This window comes from Myotis nattereri, assembly GCF_964212035.1.
Source record: "Myotis nattereri genome assembly, chromosome: 2".
Taxonomy (NCBI): Eukaryota; Metazoa; Chordata; class Mammalia; order Chiroptera; family Vespertilionidae; genus Myotis; species Myotis nattereri.
The window spans coordinates 41382026-41396733 of record NC_138076.1 but is presented as its reverse complement, the minus strand read 5'-3'; the positions used below and the strand labels follow the sequence as shown (position 1 = coordinate 41396733).

General features: G+C 39.1%; 1 protein-coding gene across 1 annotated transcript in view; it reads left to right on the top strand.

Moving 5' to 3' along the window:
• IPO5 (importin 5) overlaps nucleotides 1-14708 on the top strand; it is a 61772-nt gene that overhangs the window by 26300 nt on the left and 20764 nt on the right. Inside the window, exons 10-17 of the mRNA XM_081082505.1 lie at nucleotides 872-978; nucleotides 3445-3569; nucleotides 3662-3751; nucleotides 3836-4009; nucleotides 7024-7242; nucleotides 8468-8551; nucleotides 12376-12508; nucleotides 12593-12714. Of these exons, the coding sequence (XP_080938631.1) occupies nucleotides 872-978; nucleotides 3445-3569; nucleotides 3662-3751; nucleotides 3836-4009; nucleotides 7024-7242; nucleotides 8468-8551; nucleotides 12376-12508; nucleotides 12593-12714 (1054 nt within the window). The remainder of the gene's footprint in view (nucleotides 1-871; nucleotides 979-3444; nucleotides 3570-3661; nucleotides 3752-3835; nucleotides 4010-7023; nucleotides 7243-8467; nucleotides 8552-12375; nucleotides 12509-12592; nucleotides 12715-14708) is intronic.

Below are 14708 nucleotides of genomic sequence, written 5' to 3'. Positions count from 1 at the left end.
TCTGGACTAGGTCAATAAGCTTTTCTTACCTGTGAATAAATGGCCATATCAGTTTAAGTCTAAGAACCTGTTCTAAAGATAGTTTGTAGCCTTTTCTTTGTACACATGTGGGGCCAAAGTAGGTTTATAGTTTTGAGTATGCAAAACAGTTTATTCTACATTATTACTTATTAATTACTGTATTTTCCATACAAACAACTGTAAAGCTACTTTTGCCCACCCCTATATGTCATATCTTCAGAACAGCTAAAGATTATGTACATGACAAACTCACTGCTGATCTTAGAGTTATAAGACAGTACAAAGGCTTTTATGCCTGGTTTCTTCAGTTTTCAGTGAAAACACTGGAATGGAGTTTCACTTACACAAAATTTTTGGCAATGCAATTTACACCCCTTTAAAGGTAAATAAGTTCACAGTGAGGAGAAAATCATGTACAGTCTCAGCCCCCTTTCAGTTTTCTATGTTCTGTTCACTGATTATTTTGAAGGATATATGTCCAGGAAATGAGAAATGCAAGGTTCTCCTAAATGCTCTGCACACACTTCTGCATCTTGAAAGTATCAGAAGCTAAGTGTTAGCCAGTGTGGGGTGTGTGCATGTAAAGAGAGAGAAAGGGGAAAGCCTTGAAAAATAAGATTTGGACATAGGACTTTTTAAACTACAGTGAATCATAGTTTATTTGCCTCCCTCCCCTTTTTTAACTCTAGGGCTTTTAACTCAAACTTACTATATACATTCAGAAGTGTGCTTGATTATTTCTTTTTCAATCCTAGTTTAATAACAATCCAAGTTTAGAAATATGTCTGTATAGTATACTATTCTTGTGTATTTTGAATATGTTGAGTACATTACATGCTGTTTTGTGCAGCAATGCAGTTGCTGGTGAGAGTGCTTTGGACCGAATGGCTTGTGGACTTGGAGGAAAGCTCGTTTTGCCCATGATCAAGGAACACATTATGCAGATGCTTCAAAATCGTAAGCTCTCTCTTTCAAATGCTAGAATAATGGAAAGTTGCTTTCTAAGTCAGAAACTATAACAAATGCTTAGACTGTGTCTAAAAATTAATCTTTGCCTTTTTATATTCTGTGTTTAACCTGATTTTTACATTATGTTGATAAAATTCTATTTAGTTGTCTTTGGGGCCATTCAGTCTTAAGGCAAAGAATATTTTTCCTCACAATTAAAAATACTCAATTCTCCTCAGAATTGGCCTAATTGTATAGGAAAAAAAATACAAATTCTAAGGAAAATTTAGTTTTCTCTTGAGCCAGAAACATCTAGATTTGAATTTAACTAAAACGATACTATTTGACTATTTATGAAACATTTGATTCATAAAATTTTATGAGACATATTTGATTTATATAATCTCCCTTCAGCCAATATCTTTTATTTTCAAGACTATCTAGTATTTGTGATTTGCAGTTAAAGAATTTGACCTTTAATTTCCTGCTACAACTTACTAGTTAGTAAAGAAGGCTTTATTTGTATAGCAATGGACACAAAGATTTGTTACTGCTGAATGTATGACTTTGAGCAAGTCTTTTGCACTTTTATTGTGTATAAAACTGGAAAATGATGCTTGCCCTATACCCAGGATTATGGTTAGAATCCAAAGCTGTATTTATGTGAAAAGTGCTTTAACAATGGCAAATGGTATATATTTCTTAGTAACATATACTCCACTTTATTTTTCAAAAGTTTTGTTGTCTTTGCTTTAAATAATGAACTGCAAAATTTTTTAAATCTTAAAATTCAGAGAAGAAAACCATTTCCAAATCCCCATACCATGCCATCTCATTTGCTCAGCATTCTTCCAGACACTGCACATTGAGAATGTGTCATCTCTGAATCAAGTATAGATATATTTCTATATCAGTATTTATTACATTCCTTTAATTTTAATTAGTAAGTACAGTATGCAAAGATTAGTATACGATATTAATATATTGGTTTCCTAGGATTATTATTCCTCAGTTGACTCCTTTTTGGTTTACTGGTATATTGAGTAATTGAACACATTAAAAACATACAAATTTATAAGTGATAAAGTTTTAATACTTAACATAAACATTAGCATTTTTCAGAAAATTTTTACAGTAGAATTAGTTACAACAGAGTTCATCTTTACATAGGTTTCAGGCTCCCCAAAGTGAAAAATTTAGTATGAAATATTTTAGGATTTTTCTACAATGTGGTTTAACCCTTATGCCAGCAGTTCTTAAACTTTCTTTTCTCAGGATGCTTTCACACTCTTAAAAATTACTGAGATTTCCAGAGCTCTTTTCTTTATGTGGATTCTATCCATTTGTATTAGAAATTAAAACAAATATTAAAAATCTTTATTTAAAAATAAACACATTATACATTACTAGAAATAACATTTTTGTGAAGAATGACTCCTCTAAAACAAAAAAAATGTTAAAAGAATGTCTTTTTTGCTATTTTATAAATATTATTAGATGCCTTAGCTGAATTCATGGGCAAACTACAGTAATTAATAAATTATACAAGAATACACTGTTATGCATATTTGCAACTGTAAACCTACTTTTGCTCTACCTTATATTTATGTGTATCTTGTTTTGTTCTTGAAGGAATTTTAGACATAAGAGGGAAATTACATGCTAGAAGAGGATGTGAAGTCTAGTAAAAAATAAACATTGCTTAGCACATATCTATACTAATAAAAGGGTAATATGCTAATTAGACTGGGAGAACTTCTGGACAAAGCCATGGTGCCAGGGCCTAGGCAGTTAGGGGCGAGCAGGCCAGCAGTGGGGGGCGCAGTTGGGTCGAGCAGGCCAGCAAGCGGAGTGGTTAGGGGTGATCAGGCAGGCAGTCAGGTGAGTGGTTAGGAGCCAGCAGTCCTGGATTGTGAAAGGGATGTCCCAGATGGAGAGGGTGCACCCCCACCCACCCGTGCACAAATTTCATGCACCAGGCCACTAGTTCTGTTAATAAAAAAGCAAATATACATTATTATGTTAGAATACAAATAAGACTCATCCATATTCATTTACCATATTACTAAATAAAATTCTTTAAACGTAGCATGTTTTTCTTTTTGGGTTTGTTTTTTTTTCTTTTGGAAATCATCTAATCTGTATTAAGTAAGCAGCAGTGTGTGACAGAAGATCCAGACATTTGTTGCTTATAATATCAGAGGAAAAGTCTCTTATTTTAAGTAGTTTATAAATACTAATAATCTCTTTGCTTCTATATTGCCTTCTAACTTTTGGCATGGAAATGCTTGTGTGACATAACCACTATTACAATGAAATAATCCAGTCAGGTACTTTTTCTATCCATTTTTTAAACTAATAAATGAATAAAAATATTTCATTACTCTTTTTCAGAGTAAGGAGAACTTTTAATACTTCAGCACATGTTTGTAGTGTCTCATTGCTGTTCTTTTATTTGCAATTCTTTCTCTGTAGCTGACTGGAAATATCGACATGCAGGATTAATGGCTTTATCCGCCATTGGTGAAGGATGCCACCAGCAAATGGAAGGAATTCTAAATGAAATTGTAAATTTTGTTTTGCTTTTTCTTCAGGATCCTGTAAGTACCAATAACTGTTTGGTTCATAATTATTACTGTAGTTTCAAATGGGAAATAGAAAGCCTTTACTAATACCAAGGAGTATATTGCAGCATCCAAGAGTGAGGTATGCAGCCTGTAATGCTGTTGGACAGATGGCTACAGATTTTGCTCCTGGTTTCCAAAAGAAATTCCATGAGAAGGTAAGCAACAAGTCCTCAAACACTCAAACTTTAAGAAGAAGGGTGGCATTTCAAAATATATGCTTACGTGATTTCCTTCCACAGGTGATTGCGGCTCTGCTACAGACCATGGAAGACCAAGGCAATCAACGAGTGCAGGCCCATGCCGCTGCCGCTCTCATTAACTTTACTGAGGACTGCCCCAAGTCACTGCTTATTCCATATTTGGATAATTTGGTGAAACATCTACATTCCATCATGGTACTTAAACTTCAGGAGGTAAATTTTAAAATGTTTAACTCCCCTATTTAGATGTTAATTTAGATTAATTTGAACAGGGGGACTCTTCAGCATGGCAATCAAGAATAGAAAGTGAGCCCTAACCGGTTTGGCTCAGTGGATAGAGCGTCGGCCTGTGGACTCAAGGGTCCCAGGTTCGATTCTAGTCAGGGGCATGTACCTTGGTTGCGGGCACATACCCAGTAGGGAGTGTGCGGGAGGCAGCTGATCAATGTTTCTCTCTCATTGGTGTTTCTAACTCTCCATCCTTCGCCCTTCCTCTCTGTAAGAAATCAATAGAATATATTAAAAGAAAAAAAAAAGAAGAATAGAAAGGCCTGGCCAGTGTGGCTCAGTGGTTGGGCATTGACCCAGGAACCAAGAGGTCACATGCCTGGGTTGCAAGCTCAATTCCCAGTTAGGGGGAGTGCAGGAGGCAGTCAATGGATGATGTTTCTCTTTCATTGATTTTTCTATCCCTCTATCCCTCTTTCTTCCCCTCTCTAAAAATCAATTTCAAAACATTTTTTTAAAGTTATTTTTAAAAAAAGAAGAAGAATAGAAAGTTAGAAGGATATTATAGGCCTGACCAGAGAATGATCCAGTTTTGGGACTAGGGATGATACGCCCTAAAGGTTAGGTAAAATCATTATATGAATTGTCTTGAAAACAAGGCAGTTATTTTTTTAACTCTAATTTAGGTAAATTTGGAGGAACCAATTTATGTTTGTAATTGCTCTAAGGAATCATGATATGATTTTATGAAATTAAAGTAGCATTGTGGGACTAAAAAGGGAGATGATTTAAGGCAAGAGCATCATGATCATTGTTCAGGGAGCATGGATGGTAACAATGGGAATTGGAGGGCAGGGGGGAGGTGACTAAAAGACATTTCTCGGGAAGCATGCACAGTTTCTTTTTGCCAGTTTGAATTTCAAAAGATGAAAGAGAAGGACGTAAAAAATTGATCTCCTAAACCAGGTCATAGAAATAGAGATGTGGAAAAGAAATTTTTTTTTTGCTTTAAGTATGTTGTTTTTAAAATAAGACCTGGCCATTGAAAAAGAAGATGATTTATAGTTATAGGTTAAGTAAGAGAGGCAGCCTACAAACAATTAAATGGTGTTAGTACAGCAGTGTGTGGGAGGAAAGATGCAAGTAAGAGAAGCAAAGATTGGCCTAGCCAGTTTGGGTCATTGGATAGAGCATCAGCCTGCGGACTGAAGGGTCCCAGGTTCAATTCCAGTCAAGGGCACGTACTTGGTTGCAGGTTCCTCGGCCCTGGTCAGGGATTATGCAAGAGGCAACCAATGATGTTTCTCTCTGTCTCTCCCTCTCCCTTCCACTCTCTAAAAATCAATGGAAATATATCCTCAGGTGAGAATTAACAAAAAGAGAGAGAAGCAAAAATTGAGTCTGAGTTTTCAAGTATAGTGAAAAAAAATTGCTACTATAAAAATGAAATAAATAAAAAGGACATAAAAGCTTTTTTTACTGTTATATTTAACAAATATAAAGTTTCTGTTAGATTGCTGTAAAAGTTTCTAACACTCAATTCCTGTACTTTAATATGAACTAGTAACAGACAAGTTCGCAAACCACACTCCTGCATAGCACTGGTCTGAAGAAGAACAGGAGAATACACGCTAAAGAACAAGAACAAGATAAGCAAAGAACAAACAAACAAACAAACAGAAACCAAACCAACAACTCAGGCACAAACAACAGTATAGTGATTACCAGAGGGAAAGGGGGGGATAAATGGTGAAGGAAGGAGACTAGACTTGGGGTGGTAAATACACAATTAAAATACACAGATGATGTATTAGTGAATTGTATGCCTGAAGTCTACATGACTTGATTAACCAATGTCACCACAATAAATTGAATTTTTAAAAGAGATACAATGTCTCAGAAGGCAAAGAAATCAATTTGCAACAAAAAGGATATACCATATGATACATCCATTTGATAGCAGAGTAGGAACATGAGTGTATCTGAAGACAAAGATGTAGACCCAGGTTGAAGGCAGATTATTTGGCTGGTTAAGTCAGGAATAGATGAATTAAATGTGATTTTAGGCTGAAGTGTGAAGAGCAAGAGCGTCTGTATATTTTCCTCCCCTTCCTGCAGAGGGGCAATGTGTAAGATACAGATTGAAGGAAGTCGTTGCTAAGGTAGAAAGGAGAGGAGGATAAATTATGTGAGCAAGAGTTTTATGAAAAGAGGGTAACCAAGGGAAAAGGATGTTCCTTCTTAAACATTAAATATGGAGCAGATGCTGAGATACAGAAGGAGGGGGGAATAAATTAACCTCTTAAAGTTGTGCTGGAACTCAGTGCAAGTGAGGAACTTTTTGAGAGTGTGGTTGTAGTAGATGGGGAGAAAGAAGAAAATCGGGGTGTAGTTACTAGGGCAAGTATTCATGTGAATCCACAAGGAAATATAATATTACCAGGTGACGGCATGAGCCCAGCTACAAATACCCATTTAGTATTCATTACTGGCTAGGGCAGAGAATACCGTAGATCTCTGGTGCAGGAGAAAGGATGATCATCACATCGAAGACAGAAGTGAGTGAAAAAGAGGGCACCAGTAGCATCATTAATGTATCTTCTAGAAGAATCCGATTAGAAGATAAAGGTATAGAACAAAAAGGGAATTTCCTCCTTGATGTAGTAGGACAACCCAAAATATATAGTAAGTGGGAATAAATGAAGAAAAATGAATAAGGAGGATAGGCATTTACTTGATGGCAAACTTGTGCTCAAGGACTTGCTGTGCTGTGAGATAAAGCAAAAATGATTAAGGAGGCCTATAGTAACTGAAGAGAGAGATATCCCACATAAATAGTTCAACAGGGATTCTTAAGTTTGCTCTAAAACCCATTACCTTCACTCTGGCTGCTGAAGAGTAGTTTCATCTTGCTATTTCAGAAAAGCATTTGGAAACTTGGAGTTTTTCTTCCAATTTCTCATTTACATCATGTATTTTGTATATCTTCCTTCTCCTAGTTGATTCAAAAAGGCACCAAGCTAGTTTTGGAACAAGTTGTGACATCTATCGCATCAGTTGCAGATACTGCAGAGGAAAAGTTTGTCCCCTACTATGACTTATTTATGCCATCATTAAAGCACATTGTTGAGAATGCAGTTCAAAAGGAACTTAGACTTCTCAGAGGAAAAACTATTGAATGCATCAGTCTCATTGGTCTGGCTGTAGGGAAGGAAAAGGTAAGTAATATGTAGTATGTTGAATTTACTATAATTTGCCTGTGGAGGCATTGAGGGTGCAAGAGGGTTTTTTCCTTCTGATAAGTGGTTTTCTGGGTGCTTTTTTTTTCCTCCCATTAGCTTACTCTCACATTATTCTCATTTTATATATAAATAAGTTGTTGCCTTCGTTTTTTCATTGTTACTACTTAAGGTTCTTAATTCAAGTTATGCTCTTGAGACCTCCCCCTTTCTTACCACATGTACAGTGTATGTCTTTGGAGCATATGGAGTTCAGATCCATGTTTAGTTTCACTCATTTAAATATTTGCTTGGAAACATTCCAGTTGCTTTCCTGTTCACTTAAAAACATCGGGTAGCCCTAGCCTGTTTGACTCTGTGGATAGAGCATCAGCCTGCAGACTGAAGGGTACCGGGTTGATTCCAGTCAAGGGCACATGCCCAGGTGGCAGGCTCGATCCCCAGTAGGGGGCTTGCAGGAGGAAGCCGATCGTGTGTGTATATATCAGGTGTCCTAAAAGAGAAATCTTTGTATATATAGCTTTTCAGAATATAATTACCAAGGAGCATTGGCCATTGTGTTTTTTCTTCCCAGCCAGCAGCTCAGTTGTCAAAGCTAATCCAAAAGAAATTCTTCTGTCATTGACCCTTCGTGTTCTGATTCTCAGAACTACCAACATAGAACCCCTCACTGTGGTCTCTAAAACCAGCATCAGTATTAACTTACCTTATAAATTGTTTTCTGTAGGATACCGAGAAGCTAACCAGTAAAACATTTTTATGTTACGTACTCTATATATCTGGCTTTCAAGTATTTTTGAAACACTGCCTGTTTATACAATAGAGATTGCCAGAACCACAGTTAAATGAAAATCATAGAGGTCTGTGGAGCAATCCAAAATTTTCTTTCTGGATTTGGATTATCATTTTACTGCTGGAAATGCATAAGCCACAGACCAAAATTTGATGCCATTAGAAATATTTTTATACTCCGGTTTACTTTGACTTTAGCAGAATATATTTTTCTAGAAAGAACACTAAGTCTTGCTTGCAATATGGTGAAAAATTTTCAACATAATACTTTTATCTGAGGGGTTATAACTGATATGGGAAATGTAATAGATCTTTTGGGCAAGTTTTGTTATTATACAAGAAACATTAAGTGCCTCTCTGATTTGATATACGAGTCATATTGTTGTTGTTTTTCTTAAATATTTTTTTCTAGTTCATGCAAGATGCATCGGATGTGATGCAGCTGTTGCTGAAGACCCAGACAGACTTCAGTGATATGGAAGATGATGATCCTCAGGTAAAAGCAGCCTCAATATGTTCCATCCTAATCCATCTAGGAGTTTCAGCTAGTGCAAGGTTAAATGTACTTTTTTAAAAAAAATAATGGAATAATAGGTTTCCTGAGCAATATTAACCACAGGTTTCAGAGCCATTCTTCACTGGTTTGACTTCAATTTCTCATAATAGTATTCACAATGCCTAACATAAAATAGGCACTTAAGTAGTTTGAATTGAATTTTTACTTTTTCTCAATTTGCTGTAGCTGCTGCTCCTTCTCGACTCTCAATATTTTGATGCTCTTGAGGGTCTGTCCTAGGCCCTCTTTTCTCCTCACTCCCCTCGAGCAGTGTCATTCACAATCATGGCCTCAATTCTCCTATATATACTTGTGACTTCCAGATCTTTCTTTGAATCTGGGCTTCATTTATCCAAACACTTACTAGACATCTCTGTTTGGATGTCTCCTGGTCCTTTGAATGCCACATGAATTCCCCTCCCCTGTCAAAAGAAATGCAGAAACCTAAAAATATTAGAACATGCCATGCTCTCTTCTCTCTGCCTATGAATAAACAAACATTTGTTTAACTTAGAAAGAACCCTTCCCCCCACTCAACCTGGCTAACTCCTGCTTATATTGCACATCCAGTACCAGTTTCAATGGTGGATACTTATGACACTGTTGTAATACTTGTAATTGTCCATCCTAATCTTAATGGTACTCTGAATGCCTAACACAGCGGTTCTCAACCTGTGGGTCGTGACCCCTTTGGAGGTCGAACGACCCTTTCACAGGGGTCGCCTAAGACCATCGGAAAACACATATATAATTACATATTGTTTTTGTGATTAATCACTATGCTTTAACTGGGTTCAATTTATAACAATGAAATTGGGAGTCACCACAACATGAGGAACTGTATTAAAGGGTCACGGCATTAGGAAGGCTGAGAACCACTGGCCTAACATAACACAGACACTCAATAAATAGTTGGATTAAATTTTGGCTTTACACAGCCACATTATAATTATTTCCCTTACACTCAAAATTATGTTTTTGTATTGTTTTTTTAAATTAGGAATGGGAAACAATTTGTGAGATAGATACATAGATAGACATAAGGGAGTAAAAAAAATCACTTTCTGGGTTACAGGGATGATGAATTAAAACTATAGATAAGTAAGTCTATGTAAATACAGTAGTAGAAGAGGTGTCAAATGGACCAGCCACTTACACAGAAAATTACAACATCTAGGACAGTGATGGCGAACCTTTTGAGCTCAACATGTCAGCATTTTGAAAAACCCTAACTTAACTATGGTGCCGTGTCACATGTAGAAATTTTTTGATATTTGCAACCAGAGTAAAACAAAGACTTATATTTTTGATATTTATTTTATATATTTACATGCCATTTGACAAAGAAAAATCAACCAAAAAAATGAGTTTGCATGTCACCTCTGACACGTGTGTCATAGGTTCGCTATCACTGATCTCGGAGAAAGGGATGTTTTGTTTCTTGAGTGTTAATGTTTAATGGATGGGATACTAGGCAGTAGGGATATAAAGTCAAGTAAAATGTGTCTGCCTTCAAAAAAAAATAGTGCCTAGGAGTTTAAGTAGGTTTTATTTATGTGATTCAGACAATAGTAGAGAAAACTGTATGTTGCTTCTTGAAAGTAGAAAAATAGATATGATCCTGGTCTTTCTGTATTGCTTCACTTGCTGTGACTATATTCCAGTGTAGAGGTTCACAGTGATTTTATTTGAGCATTTTAAGTTTATGACCTTAGAAAATGCTTATTTTTTTTCTTATTAAATCTTTATTGTTCAGATTATTACATTTGTTCCTCTTTTTTCCCCCCCCATAACTCCCCTCCTGTCAGTTCCCACCACACCCTCCGCCCTCACTCCCCACCCACTGTCCTCATCCATAGGTGCACGATTTTTGTCCAGTCTCTTCCCGCATCTCCCATACCCCTTTCCCCCCCAAGAATAGTCAGTCCATTCCCTTTCTATGTCCCTGATTCTGTTATAATCAACAGTTCATTCTGTTCATCAGATTATTTATTCACTTGATTCTTAGATTCACTTGTTGATAGATGCATATTTGTTGTTCATAATTTGTATCTTTACCTTTTTCTTCTTCTTCCTCTTCTTAAAGGATACCTTTCAGCATTTCATATAATACTGGTTTGGTGGTGATGAACTCCTTTAGCTTTTCCTTATCTGTTAAGCTCTTTATCTGACCTTCAATTCTGAATGATAGCTTTGCTGGATAAAGTAATCTTGGTTGTAGGTTCTTGGCATTCATCACTTTGAATATTTCTTGCCACTCCCTTCTGGCCTGCAAAGTTTCTGTTGAGAAATCAGCTGACAGTCATATGGGTATTCCCTTGTAGGTAACTGAGTTTCTTTCTCTTGCTGCTTTTAAGATTCTCTCTTTGTCTTTTGCTCTTGGCATTTTAATTATGATGTGTCTTGGTGTGGTCCTCTTTGGGTTCCTTTTGTTTGGGGTTCTCTGTGCTTCCTGGACTTGGAAGTCTATTTCTTTGACCAGGTAGGGGAAGTTTTCTGTCATTATTTCTTCAAATAGGTTTTCAATATCTTGCCCTCTCTCTTCTGGCACCCCTATAATTCTGATGTTGGTACGCTTGAAGCTGTCCCAGAGGCTCCTTACACTATCTTCGTATTTTCGGATTCTTTTTTCATTTTGCTTTTCTGGTTGGGTGTTTTTTGCTTCTTCTTATTTCAAATCTTTGACTTGATTCTTGCACTCCTGGTCTGCTGTTGGGAGTCTGTATAGTATTCTTTATTTCAGTCAGTGTATGCTTAATTTCTAGTTGGTTCTTTATCATAACATCGAGGGTCTCATTAGATTTCTTGTAGATCTCATTAAGTTTATCAGCAGCTTCTAGACAGTTCTTGAGAGACCTTAAAAGTGTGGTCCTGAACTCTATATCTTCCATTGACAATTTTGTCCTGTTTCTTTGTCTCCGCATTTTTTTTATGCTTTCTTGGTGCACCCCCTAGTGGTCTTTGTGCGCAGTCTTGTTGTAGTTAAGCCTTGATTGTTGTAGTTAATACTGGGGGGATTTGACCTCCAGGCCAACTGGCTGTGAGAGTCAGCTGTGTCTGGAGTGGGAAAACTTCTATCCTCTGGGGAGGTGCTAATCTAGCCTTTGCCTGAGGCTATCCAGCAAATGGCTCTGTGCAGGGCTTGGGCGCGGCGGGTCGCACGGGATCAACAGAGCGGGTGGAGGGAGCAGTTATGGCTGCTCTCAGTCCTGTCCCCAGAGGCTCTGCCTCTGAGTCCCAGCAACCGCTGCAAACCTCGGAGAGAAAGCTGCCCTCGCGTTCCGACCGATGCCAGACAGTCCCGTTTCTCCCGTTTGAGTCTGGGTCCCTAGAGACTCGCCCAGAACTGGAGCTCAGGGCCTGAGCCTCCCTCCCGATTGAAAATGACAACCGTGCCCTCAGCCACCAGCCCGCTCCGCGCTCACGTCCACACCTTTGTATTTTCCGCACTGCGCCTCCTCTGAGTCTCGGTATGCTGTTCTCTTTCCTTCTAGTTGAAGAATTTCCCCTCAGCCAGCTTTCCTGTGGTTCTGGGTGATGTCCGTTCCGTCTTTTAGTTGTATTTTTGAAGTGGTTGTGTGAGGCAGCATTCTCCGGTGTTTACCAATGCCGCCATCTTGGTTCTCTCCCAGAAATTAAAAACTTTCAGAAAATGCTTAAAGAGCCATGAATATAAAATATTATTTCTATGAAATCGGAAATTACTTTATGTCTTACTTACCTATTGTTTTTAAAATTAATTTAATTTTTCACTTTCTCCCCAGATCTCTTACATGATCTCAGCATGGGCCAGAATGTGCAAAATCCTTGGAAAAGAATTTCAGCAATACCTTCCAGTGGTTATGGGGCCTTTAATGAAGACAGCTTCAATTAAACCTGAAGTAGCCCTTTTAGATAGTAGGTGTCTTCATGAAGACAGCAATTGTAAAATTTCTCTTTGTTACTAATTTTAACATGAATTTGTTTTTTTCTCTGTGATAGCCCAAGACATGGAGAATATGAGTGATGATGATGGTTGGGAGTTTGTGAACCTTGGAGACCAGCAAAGTTTTGGTATTAAGACTGCAGGACTGGAAGAAAAATCAACTGCTTGTCAGATGCTGGTAAGTGATAATGTTTAAACATTATTTAACAACTTCTCATAAAAACATACATATATATACTAGAGGCCCGGTGCACAAAAATTAGTGCACTCGGTGGGGAGGAGAAGGTCCCTCAGCCAGGCCTGTGCCCTCTCGCAGTCTGGGACCCCTCGGGATGACCACCTGCTGGCTTAGGCCCGCTCCCCAGGGGATTGGGCCTAAGATGGCAATCAGACATCCCTCTGGCAGCCTGGCAGCCCTCGGAGTATGTCCTCTTGCCAGCGGGGAGCAGGCCTAAACTGCAGTCGGACATCCTTAGCACTGCTGAGGAGGCAGGAGAGGCTCCCACCACCACCGCTGTACTGGCAGCCATCAGCCTGGCTTGTGGCTGAGCAGAGCTCCTCCCTTGTGAGAGCACCCTGACCACCAGAGGGCAGCTCCTGCGTTGAGCATCTGCCCCCTGGTGCTCAGTGTGTGTCATAGTGACCAGTTATTCCCAGTCCTTCTGCTGTTAGCGTCAGTTTGCATATTACCCTTTTACTATATAGGATAGAGGCTGGTGCACGGGTGGGGGCTGGCTGGTTTGCCCTCAAGGGTGTTCCGGATCAGGGTGGGGGTCCTGCTTGGGTGCCTGGCCAGCCTGGATGAGGGGATGATGGCTGTTTGCAGCTGGTCACACCCCCTTCAGGGTGGGGTTCCCCACTGGGGTGCCTGGACAGCCTGGATGAGGGGATGATGGCTGTTTGCAGCTGGTCACACCCCCTTCAGGGTGGGGGTCCCCACTGGGTTGCCTGGCCAGTCTGGGTGAGGGGCTGAGGGCCGTTTTCAGGCTGGCGGGTGACTGAAGCTCCCAACCTCTCCTTTTTTTCTTTTTTTTTTTTTATTCTGGGATTTATTTACCTTCTATGGCTGTCACTGGAGCTGAGAGCCGGCTTTAGCTCTGAGGCTTGGCTCTAGCTCTGATACCTTGGCTGCTGAAAGCAGGTATCTGGGTTTGTTTGGGTTCTATAATTGTAACACTGTTGCGGTCATGCTGCTCCAGCTCTGCCAGCTGAAAGCAGGTTTCTGGGTTTTGTTTAACTTCTATAATTGCAACATAGTTGCTTAGAGTGCAAGCTCAGAGGCCCACAGCGGCAGGCGGGGAACCTTGGCTTCCTCTATCACTGGAGCAAGCAAGCCTCCTGTTTGCTTCAGCTGCCTGGCTGCCGGTCACCATCTTGGTTGACAGTTAATTTGCATATCTTGCTGATTAGCCCATGGGAAGGGTAGCGAAGTTACGGTTAATTACCATGTTTCTCTATTATTAGATAGGATATACACACACACACACACACACATACACACACACACACTGAGTGGCCAAATTATTATGACCACCCCATCAATACTTCGTTGGGCCACCTTTTGCCTTCAATACTGCAGTGATTCTTCTTGGCATTGACTCCACGAGATGTTGAAAGGTGATGCGAGGAATCTGACACCATGCCTGATGAATAGCACTGTCCAGTTCTGTGAGATTTGATGGTTGTGGAACCAGCTGCCTGATGGCTCTTTTATATATATATATATATATATATATATATATATATATATATATAGAGAGAGAGAGAGAGAGAGAGAGAGAGAGAGAGAGATATGTATATATGTATATATATACATAGACATATATATATTTGATTTTTTACAGAGAGGAAGGGAGAGTGATAGAGAGTGAGAAACACTTATCGGAGAGAAACATCAATCAGCTGCCTCCTGCACACCTCCTACTAGGATGTGCCCGCAACCAAGGTACATGCCCTTGACCAGAATCGAACCTGGGACCTTTCAGTTCGCAGGCCGACACTCTGTCCACTGAGCCAAACCATTTAGGGCCTGATGGTTCTTTTAATTTCGTCCCACAAATGCTCAATTGGATTGCGATCTGGTGATTGTGGGGCCACCTAAGCAAGGTAAATTCTCCCTCATGTTCTTGAAACCACTCCTGCACAATACGAGCACCGTGGCATGGTGCATTG